This window comes from Hyalella azteca, unplaced genomic scaffold, assembly GCF_000764305.2.
Source record: "Hyalella azteca isolate HAZT.00-mixed unplaced genomic scaffold, Hazt_2.0.2 contig13009, whole genome shotgun sequence".
In the NCBI taxonomy this organism is placed as follows: Eukaryota; Metazoa; Arthropoda; class Malacostraca; order Amphipoda; family Hyalellidae; genus Hyalella; species Hyalella azteca.
Window position 1 is genome coordinate 42456 of NW_025942946.1, and position 13922 is coordinate 56377.

The window sequence follows — 13922 nt, forward strand, 5'->3', positions numbered from 1 at the left end:
TGCGGCTCGGGGTAGACTAGATCTGTTATCGTTATGTACAGAATATCTATACTTACTAGCAAATCCGTCGCTGAATGAGGATAGAAATCTGATATTCTAGAGTCGTTTTGATATTCACAGAGTGAAGGGAGTTTAGCCTCCGTTATGCAGTACCTCAGTATCCCACGAGAATATCCACAATTTTTATCTTGGTAATTTACAGACACAAATTGTATTCTAGATACGCGCTCAAATAACATCGAATTACAGTACAGCAACACACACGAATTTCTTGAATATTTCTAGTTTTGTTTTGTTGGACATGTGGGGGCTGCTTCACTAGACGTGCCTTGTACCAGATTTAATTTCTATTCATTGATATTAAAATAACTCGTAAAACATCTCAAGGCCAAGTTGATGTCACCTGCCACTACCTCAGCCGAGGTGGCGCTCGTCAGAATTCCTTTGATGCGATTCGAACAGAACACCGCCTGCGGATACTTTCAGTTGCGGTCAGTGGGAGCGGTATGATGCGATAGAAATTGTACGGCATTGACATGATGATGGAAGATGATGCACTAGCGATCATGCTCTCCTTCAGAATTATTTTAAAATCACATTTGCTTACGATGCTTACGCTCATTGTTCTCCGTGCGAGCGCTACCGAAATGGTTGTTAATGAAATTATATTGCAGAGATTGCACGTTCGGTAGTAACACGAGTGTGGTTAGATTCGATCACACGCAGGGAGTCTCGTCATGTGCGCTAAATCCAATAGAATTATAATTTTAATCTGGCTCTGAGATAGTTATTTGCAGAGTTTTATGAAAATAATTTTATTATAATAATGTAAGGTGATGTTTTTAAGCGCCTGTGTAGCATGGAAAGTTTATCAGCACGAAACACGGCTCGTACTCGACGCGCCGATGATGCATTGAGCAACAAGTTTACCAAGACCTGCTCGAGGCGGATGACTTCTGCGTCGGGTTTGTGGCCGTGACCTCGTGTGTGATGACTAAAGAATATTATAATAATGTCTTGTGTTCATATCCTAACATACATCAGGCTAATAGGATATCTTGAGGTCTGCGTCGATGACTCTTGCCCGCATTTAAGGCGGACGATAACTACTAGAGCAGTTCCAATATAAGAATTATCTCCACTGAAGCTATCGGTTGCTTTTAATACTATGTTTAGAAGCGTTAGCTCTACTGTAGTCATGGCTCGTCGTGTTCGTGCTAAGCGTAAATTCGAGTTGTTGACGTTGTAGAAGAGTGTAGAGACCCAACCTTATATTTTTACTTCAATCAGAATAGTCAGGACAAATTAACTACGCATTTGCGGGAAGTGGCGGTCAGCAAAGGACCGCCATACAGCGAGTTCGTTGGTGTACCATAGGAAATAGAAGCTTGAAAGTGTAATATAAGATACGAGGTTTATGTAGCTTGTCGAATTACAGCATATACTCTATTAAACCTGAAACGCGAAGTACAAGGCCAATGTAGTAGAGAGCACTGCTTATAAGTGCCTCAATTCTCCCGTGAATTAGAAAGTGCACCTTATGATCAAAATATACCAGGCTAGAGCTAATCTATTTGGTCCTCCAGTCCAATCGCGTTAGCACAGATTTTTCATTTTTTTATTGCAACTTGAAGTGTTCGACTCTGTCCCCTTAAAATGTTGGTCTATAAATATAATTAAATCGGCACAGGTACGACAGGTGAAGATGGCGTTCTAAACCTATTCAACTCCACAGCTAACTGATCTTTGTCAGGCATTATCCACATAAGAAATAAGGCGCGTTTACTCAACAGTCCAAGAGATAGATTCCAATTTTTTTCAGTGGTCGTTTGCATTATTGCCGCCAATAAACCATACAAGGCATTCAATTTCCAAGTAAAAGATCAACCAGTTAGCGTAGAGCTATCGCTGTTAGTTTGGTTTCTCTGTTGCGCATAACGCAACTCGTACAAAAACAAGGCCAAGAAAAAAATCTAGTATGAAAGACATGTAATTTATTGTAGATAGGCCACAAATAAATAGACTTGTGAGCATCACTCGCATCTTAATTCGAATATTGAACTGCATTCACGTTGGCAAGCATAGCTCGACTAAAAGTACGTGAAGATAAAGCTCACGATGTGTACCAGTGATACGAACTTGGTACAAGTAACGGGCAGGTTTACTAACTTGGAAATTCGTGAGTTATGGTAACATGAAAAACGCTCAACACCTTCCCCTCACTAACAGGAAAATGAGATTATATCTCCAGCAGAAGAAGCGCTGCCTGATACAAGCCGTTTAAACTACTGACATCCTATCGAGATTTGATAATAATGACTAGAATAAACACAACAATTAACCAATTAAACGAATCTTGAATTCACTGGTCTAGACAGCACCAGCATTAGATATCTTGCTCTCAGAATGGTCACATCGAAGCATTATGTAATGAATGGTGTACCTTTAAATATTCATACAGGGATACTAAAATAAGTTAAAACAGTTCTGACTTCATTTGGTGAAGAATATTACAGCACTGAAATCAGCAACAACAGAGCATGTGCTACTGCACTTAACTCGCATGAAAATTTGCTACTAAAACTACAAATTTGATTCACCTCGGCGACGAGGATCATGTTAAACCCTAAAATGTGTTCAGGAAGAACAATTCGTACTCATTGTTACTTCAGGGACGAAGATTTAGTTGAATAGAGGAAAATGTTTATTGTTAGGAGCTACAAACTATCAGGAAATCTTATTTATAAGCGTAAGGTGCCGTAGTAAGTAAGGGTAATAATGTAATTAATGCCTCGTACATGGCACACTAGAGGAAGGCGCGACACGAGACAGTTATGATCACGAGTGCAGATATGAAGCGTACAACACGCGGCGACAAGTAAAGGCATCGCGAGGTCTCGAACACTTCGAGTATTCGGACTTCAATAAAAATAAGAGCGCAGGAAAGCCTCTACATGACACGGGAATTGGCCTCGATACTTTCTGTTTCTGAATGCGAATTGACTGCTTTTATAGAAAATAATTTTAGTTTTAAAAATATTAGTGAAATGATTGTAGTGCTAGTTTTCCGTACAATATCAATGCAATTACAATTCACTTTAAAGGTATCAGTGAAATTAATGAAATGATGCTTTAGTTTGATGGATGACCTAAAGGTGATTGGTGACGTCACATTATTCAAGCGGTAAGGCATGACAGAGATTGTGAAAGATTGAACGAAGCTTCTCAATTAAATCTATCGTCACTAGAAAATTCTTATTATATATTGATCAATCAATTGTGTTGGGTGTCGCTAGTATCAACGCTATGATAACTATGAGGTTCGACAGAGGAATCTTACTTGATAAAACATTGAACTCGAGTAGCTTCACAGCAAAAATTAAAAACAATATAACGTCGATATAACAAATCGAGTAAAACTATAAGTCAATAAAGAACAAAATCACCAGGTAAAGACTGCCGTACTAAACAAAATAAAAGTTTGTTGACTATCACATTTCCTTTGCTTGGACCTGCAAAGAGAGCAGCAGAGAATCAGACGTAGGCTTGTTCAACGACACTAATCATCACAATCGTGACGAAAAGTTTTTATTATATTGATGGATGTGTTTCTTGTATATATATATCTATATGTTTTTTGTATATAATTCTTTGTAGGTATTTCAATGATATCGAGCGATAATTGATTATTATAATCACAGTAGCGTAATTCATCACACGGGGAAGAAAGGATAAAAATTTAGAGACAGAAGGAAGAAAAGTATTAAAGATACAACAGATTAGAGATAGGACTCCTATTCAATGGAAGACATACATAGAAAGACAGGACAGGCATTGAGATCGAATATTTCTTGCATTCCAGTGACACAAGATATGATTTAACATCAAACTTCTCGAACAATTAGACTGATTTTAGACAATTTGCACGACTTTACTATAAACCAATGTCTTAGTCGCTGAAAAAAAAATCAGAAGCTGAGGAGGATTGTTCGTGTCATGCTAATTCATAAATAATAAATATTATAATTGTAAAGTAGAATATTTGCTTAAAGCGCACTAGATTCTTGAAGAGAATTGAAGTTAGCATATGCGTTCATTCCGGAGTATAAAAACCGGCTTTGCTGCATGACTGAAAATAACTGATCAAACATCACACTAAACTCTTGAGCAGTTTTGACGCTATTTAACTTATCAGCAACATAAATTTGTTTGCGTTGATTACTTGGGATGTAAAACAAAGCAATAAGAGAAGGCGCCTGATAACGAACTAATAAAAGCAACACTGGACAGCTGAGGAAGAAGAGAAGCCAGGGCAGGCGTGGGGGCAGAAGCCGTGCGCACGAGGGAGAGGAGCAAGTAGCTGGGTACATGCGAGCCAAACTCGGGACATAAGACGTATTAATATAAATATAGCCATGAATAACACAGGTCTAAGTGGCTCCAATTGGTAGCTGCAAACATTTAAACATAAACATAAGGAGGAAGAGAGACGATCTTGGACCAAACAAAGCTTGGAGAATGCCTCGGCTGTATGATAGTGAATAATAAATAAATATAGCACATTTACTAAAGCCAAGATAATCAAGTCTAAGTTCTTACCAAGTTAAAGCACATCAGTTTAATTCAGTACACAAATAAAATGACGCTTGATCTACAAAAGACGAAACATAAGGTAACTGCAAACTAATAACTGACATCAAATAGATAAGTAGCACCATAGTATACTTCAATTATTTACGAACTAAGTTGAGAATGTAAAAAATGAGAGTGAGTTTCAAGTCAAACTAACTCAACAAATTCGTAAATTAAACATGAAAATTACAAGAGATGACGACACAAAAGCTGAACCGCGCACAGATGTGCAGGGATTGGTGGAAGTGAGCAGGGCGATGGCTGAGCGGGAATCAGAGGAAACCAATGTTTTGGGTGCTTTGACACACGTTCATAGAACGCAGTGTATTTTTCTACAATTAAATAGCACGTATCGTCAACGTTGACTAACGTTCAAGAACAGAATGCATTTTCATTCAATTATCCAGCACGTATCATCAACGTTGTCAAACGTTCATAGAACGCAGCGTATTTTCTTTCAATTATACAGCACATATGAACAACGTTGTCAAACGTTCATAGAACACAGTGTATTTTTCTTCAATTATATAACACGTATCATCAACGTTGACAAACGTTTACAGAACGCAGTGTATTTTCTTTCAATTATACATCAAGTGTCATCAACGTTGACGAACATTTATAAAAGTCAGTTTATTCCCTTACAATTATACAGGATCATCAACACTCCAGTTTCAGTAAATAAAAATACTTTGGAGCTTTCAGGAATCAATAGTGGCCATTCATAAACACTGCATTCATTTTTCACCAGCATTTTATACAGAATACGACATGTACATACATTCCTTTTTGAACAGGTTTCTTCGACTGGCATCTTTCCAAAAAATGAAAAAGAGGTTCGCTCATCAAATTTTTGACGAACGGGCTTAAAACGAATAAAAAATATTGTTTTCAAGTCGAAAAAAATTCCCGAGAAGACAAAGCTTCAATTTCCCCTACCGTTAGCACACAGTCGAAATAGAAGTACGGATTGGAAAAAATCGTTAATTTATACAAAATGAAACACGGCCAAAAAAATGTCGTGCATTATGCGTTAAAAATGAAATGGGCGCTTACTAATAAAAAATTTAGGAACATTAAGAGTAAAATCACTTCGTTGCAGAATGAAAAAGTTCTACGAGTATATATGTCAACGGATTTATTCGTTCATTCTTGATGAACATTTGTTGACATTGAGAAAGTATCGTTTTGTGCACAAAGATAAAATGGTCATTTCTTTTATTCAATTAGCGAGATATTTTGGATAGATGAATTTGATTAGACAATCACTAACTTCTATGTACACGAAATTCGAAAGATATGAATGTACAGTTACATCTTGAGAGTGAAACGTTCATCTTTGGCGAGGCTCATTGAAGACACAACAGTGATTTAATAAACGCCCCCTAATAAACGGAAATTTTAGAGTCTGCTCTTCTTAATAGGCAAATAAGCAAATGCATGCAAGTTATGAGGCTAAGCAGAGACGACAATACAACAGCCGTGTTAAGTAAGAAAACATGGAAGCTGCAGTTAAAAGATAACAACAATAACGGGGAATAATGATAAAAACGCAGTCATACAGCCGTCATGCTCCGTTGGTAATGCAGTGAGGGTCAAGATCTTCAGATCAGCTTGGGAAGTTGGGATAATTACATCTCATTGACTGAAATTACGTGAAAAGCTAAGATCGTGCAGCTCTGCAAAGTAAAGTCAGATACGAAGCAAACATCAGCAGGAGGGGGGCAACAAAGCTGGCCGAAACTAGTGGTAAGTGACAATCAAATAAATTAGGAGGACGCTAAGACGTAACGCCAAGTGGTAGGTACTGCTACAACGGTACTTTAGTTCCATTACCGTAGCGTTAGACAAGGGAGCACGACATCAGAGGTATGCTTGACAGGAACACGCTGCACATGCACTAGAAAAGCTTGGCCAATAATACCTTAGCCTCGGTCGAGGTGGCGGAGCACGGCAGCGACACTGCGGCAAAACTCCTGGTCTTGCAGCGCTCGGGGCCTACAGACAAGGAGCGCGGGTCTGCCATTAGAGGCATTTTATCCCAGTCTTCTTCAGACGCGATAGGCAGGCGTTCAGTAGACCTAGACCTTGAAATGAGGCTCTTATATTCGCTTGGAGACGACACAAGTAAATAAGAAGGAGGCGATCTCGTCTCTTTAAGAGGCGACACTTGCTGAGTGGACTTCTCGGATGGCTTCGAGACAGCGGCTCCTGGTGTGGGGGCAACCGCGTAAAGCAATGTCGCCCCCAGCACGATAGCCGTGCCCACGATGAACGGGATTGTGGGGGCAGAGTGGCCCAAGAGGTAGGTGGACAACAGGGCGGACAGCACGATGGACACGCTCGTGGCAAACACCTTCAAGATGTTGTCCGCATACTTCATAGTAACGGACACAACGAGACCGCTGCCAGCCTGCACGTGTAATACATGAAGTGCGTAGAAGTGACCAAATAATAACGTTAACTACCTTAACCTAAATCCTGAAAGAGGGCCAGACATTCACAATTTGTCGTCATTAGATGCTGAAACTAGAGTTGCCAGACTATACCTAAATGTTCAGGCCCTCAGTATTGAGTAATGCGTGATGTGCAGAGACAAATGTGGCCAAAACTAATGGCGTCTTTTATATTGATTGTTTTCACAATAGTCTGAGAAGCACCAAACATAAGGGACAGAAATAAAACGTAGACGTAGAAACGTCCACATGTCATTCAAGTCTTTTTCCGTCACTTGTAGTGAGGGAAACAGTCCCAAGCATAAAAGAAAATTTTTCGCCTAACTCCAACAAGACCGTCCAAAGTTTCACAAGCAAGTTATGAAAATTATTCAAATTATCAATTAATTCAAGGGCTGGTCAAGTGACAATGACTGCCTGATACAACACGAGTGGGACGAGAGGAACATGAGTGGAACGTGAGTGGAACAAGAGTGGAAGTTGTGGAACACGAGTGGAACACGAGTGGAACATGAGTGGAACACGAGTGTAACATGAATGGAGCATGAGTGGAGTATGGGTTAAGCAGGAGTGGAGCATGAGTGGAACATGACTGGAGCATAAGTGGAGTACGACTGGAGCATGAGGACTCACTTGCAGGGCAATGACGGCCCAGGTGGCCCAAGTGTAGCCCTGGAAGAAGCCTCCCCGCCACAACACGCGGTGGTCGTTGCACACGCTCAGCGTGCCGAACATAATCGAGAATATTCCTGAGCAACAGAAACTAACGTAAACGCAAGCATTGACTCAGTAGCAAATGAAGTAGAACTTACCTATTAGTTCGTTACTAATGCTGCACATTAATCATTAGCTGAACATATTATATGTTAAGAGCTTCATAATGAAACCATACGGCAAACAAGTTTAGTTGCCGACATACACTCATCATTGGACGAGCACTAGAAAGGCTTCATTGCTAAGGCTACAAGTTGATATGGACATGCAGCTCATGGCGTCAATGAATGAATTAAGTAACATTCAACTCATTAAATATGCAGGGGCATTAAGACTTATAAGACTATAGGCCACATGGATTATCTGTCCCAAATTTTAATAAAATAACTAACATGCTAATTCCGCCAGGGGCCGCAGTTCAATATTAGTTCATTTTCATGCGCCCATGGACGCCAAATTAACGAAATAAGGCTTATAATTTTATTTCAAAGTACAAGTGAAAAATTTCAAAACCTTAAACGAGATATAATTTGTAGAATTTCAATATTACTATGAAAATAATGCATTCATTCCTTCGAAAAAAAACAACGGAAACTTTCTCCACAAATAGGCTGGAGCTCTTTGGACGCTATATCCATTTTAGCAGCGAAAGTAGCCACGGCTGAGTCCCGAAGAACCGCTTGTTAATGTGCTTATTCAAAGTAAACGTAAAAAAGAAACCAGAAGTGTTAACTAATGTGTAAACAGGATACTTAACGGGTTATTTCCAATGCGATATTAGTTAAGAGATCATTTAGCGTTTAGCAGATCATTTACCGAGCTGTAACGAGCAAAGAGATCATTTACCGAGCAGTACCAAGCAAGCAGATCATCCAACAGATAATTTATAGTCATTTACCGAGCTGAATGTTCCTAATGAGTAGCGACGTCTGTCGACTGCGCTTCACGAGCCGCTCGAAGTAGACCCCCGAGAAGCTGCTGAGGATGCACGACACAAGCACCGCCAGCAGCCCCAGCAGCCACGACACCTCACGGTTACTGGACGCCTGCTGCAGCAGCGCTTTGTCGTGCAGCAGCTGCAGGTGAGCTGCTGCAGACCCTGCACGGATAACGCCTGCTTCCACGCCACCTAAAGGCACGTTGCTCCTGCTGGGGATCTCGTTTTGTGACTTCACTTCAGATGCAGAGCTTTTAGTTGAATTGAAGCCACCACCGAAACGTTGCTGCAAGGAGTCCATCAGAGACTTCAGGTGGCCGTCTTCCTGTGCAGCCTCCTCCTTTGGGTTATTATTTTCCAGTTCATCAAGGGCAGCTGGCAACTCAGGAAGTTTCAGCTCTGGCATGTCGCCCTCCGATCCTGGGTGAACATCTGACTCAGCAACTGGGTGAACCTCTGCCTTCAAGGCTGGAGGAAGCGCAGCAGACGGGATTTTTCCAAGCTGTGATGCTCCCATTTTTAGCTGGGAATGAGTGGAGCCCCCAACGTTGGCTACAGCGCTGCTCCCAACGTCCACCTGATGGAAGAAGTTGCTGTTATGGGTTCATAGGTCAACACTAAATAAATGCAATGAACCAAATGGCAAAAAAATATAACTCAGTACTCACTGCAGTGAGTGACAGAGAGCGCATTTTCTCGTCGACAAAAACGTGAAGTCACGGACGGACAGACAGACGGACAGACGGACATGGCGAGCACAATAGTGTATTTTTTCCATAAATGAGAAAATGCGTTAAAACAAACGAGCAAAAAAAGTTAAATACGGAGAAACTGTTTTAAGTGGAAAAAAAACTTGGCAAAACTGGGGGAAGATAAATGAATTGGCTTGACCTATAAGACCTGACCAGCACCTGGACGAGCGCGACGCCGATCATGAGGCAGGCGAGGGCGAGCCAGTGGGTGAGAGAGAGGCGGCGCCCCAGCAGCAGCCACGAGAAGCCTGCCGTGCACAGGATGCGCAGCTGGTACGTGACCTGGGCAACAGAGAGGGAGAGAAAGCTTTAATTAATGATCATTGTGTGAGATGACTGCAACACATGATAGCGATATGATGTGACAGCCTTGTGGAATGTGGCGTGTTGTCTACAGGAATCATTATTATTATTATTTTACAAAGCATTTATCATGGCATCTGGTTGAAGCAAATTTCGAGGACATGTCACATATAAGTTTAATAGCAAGTGAAAAAAGCAAATTGCTGACATAGCAAGCCAATTTCAGAGGAAGCATGCATAAGGAGCACGCAAATTGCATTTCATGGTCGAGTATATAGGTACTTACCCAAGTGCCCTCAGTGCTGGTCTGCAGTTAGACCCTCAATCTAATCCAATAAACCCATGCTTATGCCAGTGAACTTCACAGGCCTAATCATACTTTAATTTGTAACACTTCAGTAAAATCACTATTTAATATTAATACTTTAGGCAATTATACGTGAAATTCATGACGTTCACACATTTATTCTGCCATGTCCAGGTAGTAAATTTATTTAGGGATTCATAATCATTCAAACTCTTTTGTTAATACACCCTACATAGAATTCTAAATTTTGTGTGTTAAAACATCCTACACAGATATTTAAATTGTTATGTTGAAGAGGAGCATATTGCTCCTCATGCTTCATCTTAGATTATTAGGTTCTTGCTTTTCATTCCTGGCACTTTGGTGTATTGCTTACTTTAGCTTATGCTTCCTAATATGGTTTGCTCTTTCCATTTAATTTAGGGCTTTTGTGACTGGTATCATTAATGAATGTTTCCTTCCCTTGTATTTGTTTCAGGTGTTGTTGTTCTCCATCAATAATTCACTAGTTAGAGCATGCAACTTTATGCAATGTCTGAAAAGTTCAAGTGCTTCTGACTTATCATGTTTGAAGTGTAGCATGCACTATTAAAAGTCTTGGTTAAGTTTAGTAAGCATACCACTTATCACGCTTAGTGATCCTTGTCTGCACCTTATTGCTTGCCTCACCTGCACCCATTGCCTGAAGCTCATTTACACTGGAAGTCATTGTCGACCCGTTCCTGCTTGCTGAGCAACTTAGCTGCTCCCTAAGGGTGAGTTGCTAAGATTTAATCAACTCAAGAATAATAATATACCTTTCCTTCTCAAACTCATGCACTTAATTTACTGCAATAAAGCTTGCTTATTACTTTGTTGCCTGTTTAATGTCACCTTGTTCCTGTTTTGAATTGCTTTAGTCACTTACCTGATTGCTTTTACTTTGAGTTTAAATCATTACAACCATTAGATCTCGAATCAAGTGTTTGCCTTGCCATACTGTGCTTGCTTTTCTTGTCTTGCCATGTTGCTTGGACATTTGTTCTGTGTTCTTGCTGATTTATGCATTATTGCTTGTTTAAATCCTAACCAAAAATTTTCGTTTGAGGAACGAAAACAATCTAATTAGAGCTCGGAGTTTTAGGCTGTTTGCTTTTAACATTTCAAAAGCTCTATTTGATCTTTGGATTGTTTCTTCCTCGAATTTAATCGTAGCAATAAAGAGTGATGTAACTACACCGCATTAGTGCTATACATCAGGGTGATCCATGGACCAGGTAAAGAGTGCTCTTACTGTGCTAGTCTACTGTTGAGGAATCACCACCATTTCTTACTGTGCTCTCCTTTCCAGGACCTTTATTTGTCTCCATGCCAACCAAGACTTCTAGGCTATTGCTTATCTTACAGTAATTTTGATTCCCTTATGTCACAGGTTAGGATGTTCTTATTTAAAGTTATTGTTTACCGCAAAGTTGGACCATATTGTAAAATTCGGCTCTTGAACGCAATACTGCAGTCACCCCTGAGGGATTTTCCCCTGGATGGTGGTTGCTTAGCTTATTCTGTGAAGGATATTTGGTGCCCTAGACATTATCCTGTACCAATGGCTCTTGGCTTTGTTCTTAGTTTAAGTATAGTGTTGTTTGGGAATTACCAGTTTCATTGTCCCAAATTTGTTCTCAGGGTTGGAGGTAGGCTTAGCTAAGTATTGAATCTTAGGGTGATTGAGCTAATCTTCACATAGCTTTTTTGAACCCCTGTTGACCGGACCGCAACAATGTTAATACACCTTTCATGGATGTTTAAACTGTTAGATTATTATTGAATTTTGAACTGAGTAAATAATTCTTTATATTGCTCCAAATACCCATAGTCCAGCATTATAAATAAAAGCCAATGCCTTTCAGATCTTATAGTTAGGCTCCAGTTTACATGGTCTCCTTGTGCCCAATTTAAAGACAAGACAATAACAGTTTGAAACCTATTGTTTGATACCTTCCAACAGGTATCAGTCTATACCTTCCAACAGGTATCAAGTCTATACCTTCCAACAGGTATAATAAGCAAAGAATTAAGCAAACTCTTGGCAAAATGTTTCACTAACTTGTATTTTATACAACACAGAAGTATTAGTTTCTTGTTTGTGCATGAGTACTCACCTGGTAAGTTGCAGCATCAAGGTTGGAGAGAGCAACAAAGAGTAGGTTATTCTGCAGCAAGTAGAGGCCTGCAGGAATGACCATTTTGCAAGTTTCTGGGACGTTGCACATCACTTCTCGATGAAGCTCAGAACACGTGGATGCTCTCTTGAAACCTACCATCAATAATAAAGGTATCAAAACAAAGAAAGCTGTTTACACTAGTAGATTATAAAATGTGTTAAAATTTCAATTAATAAATATCCCACTGTGAAGAGGTGACTGCGCTAAAATTAGGGAAGGAAGTTGCTTTCGCTCATCTCTTAACCATTACTCCTGATCATGAAAATTTGCCATTAGAAAAGGCAATAATAGTTTAATTTGAATTCCATCTAATAGGTTTCAGAGGGAAATTAGAAGACAATAGAATTAAATACTACTTAGAAATACAGAATACTTATATATTACTTTATGACAACCATTTATTTTCTATGGATTCATCTATTACAAGTAAATTAACTGAGATATTTTTTTTACCCCTTGATCTCTTATAAGAATTGATATTTCTTTCATTCATATGTTCACCATCAAAGAAATATTACAGTATATCACTAGAGGATTATGGAATTAAATCAAAGCTTGCTATTACCATGTTGTAGATGAAGCAAAAACAGGGAGACTATGAGCTTGAGAATTTCAGCAATGTAGATGGCAGTTGACACAATGTAGTGGTGACCAGAGTCTGGTTTGCTCGTTTCTTCAGCATCAGACTGGGTTGCATGAGAGGAAGTGAGAGTCCTGCTATAACGCAGCATGAGCACCATCGTGGTTGTTTGCATGGACAATACCACTAAGCTTATCGTCTTAATTGAGAATATAAATCTGGGAAATGCTAATTGCAGCATTCTGAAGTAGTATTTATCACTACTAAAACTATTGTTGACTCAAAAAATGACTGAATGACTCAAAAAATGTACAGAGATCAGCATTAGAGTCAAATATCAGGATCACCCGGCACATAATGAGTAATAATGTTTCTCTGGAACATGTACTCATTTCAAGAAACTTGCTCACAATGCATCAATTTCCATTATCCTAGTTTCCAGTTTTCTTAAAAATAAATCTGAAAAATAATGAAGGTTAGAGGGTAAACAAGGAGAATACCCTACAAGAATTATCAAAGTATGATTTAAAATATTACGTAATGACATTACAAAATAGCTTAAAAATAGTATAGTCAAATGGGGTAAGACAGGATCGCAGCCTTCATGGGGTAAGAAAGGACCGGCCCATGGCATGCATTCTAATTGCACTGAATTTAATTTGACAGAAGAATATGTTAGAGCAATCATTGCCTGTCATTTCAGTGTTTGTTTCAACCCTCTTCTGCAAATAATTAATTTCTGGCTAATTTTCAAAGAAAACCTATGTAAAGAAGGGTCACAAAATAGTTAACCCTGTAAGCAACTTTTGAGACATACTAGGCATTCCTACCTGCTACCATCACTGCCTGACAACTATTCTAAAATGGGGTAAAAAAGGACCGGACATGGGGTAAGACGGGACCACTAAATGATCCTGTTTTACCTCACAAGTGGTCCTATCTTACCCCATAAATGGTCCTGTCTTACCCCACAAATGGTCCTCTTTTACCCCATAGTTTATCAAAAATAGCTTTTAAATGAATATATTATTGTGCATAAG

General features: G+C 39.5%; 1 protein-coding gene across 2 annotated transcripts; it reads right to left on the bottom strand.

Annotated features, from left to right (window-relative positions):
* Window positions 1-1979: 1979 nt before the first annotated feature.
* Window positions 1980-13343, bottom strand: LOC108668860 (UDP-N-acetylglucosamine transporter). Of its 2 annotated transcripts, XM_018156117.1 has the most exons (7): window positions 12868-13343; window positions 12240-12394; window positions 9651-9773; window positions 8701-9316; window positions 7722-7837; window positions 6557-7045; window positions 1980-3512 (listed from the first exon to the last, which is right to left on the bottom strand). In XM_018156117.1, the coding sequence occupies exons 1-7, from the start codon at window positions 13121-13123 to the stop codon at window positions 3492-3494; spliced, it is 1776 nt and encodes a 591-aa protein (XP_018011606.1). In that variant the 5' UTR covers window positions 13124-13343; the 3' UTR covers window positions 1980-3491. The 2 variants fall into 2 exon arrangements, with proteins under 2 accessions (XP_018011606.1, XP_018011605.1); XM_018156116.1 differs by having other exon boundaries at window positions 1980-7045.
* Between the last annotated feature and the right edge of the window lie 579 nt (window positions 13344-13922).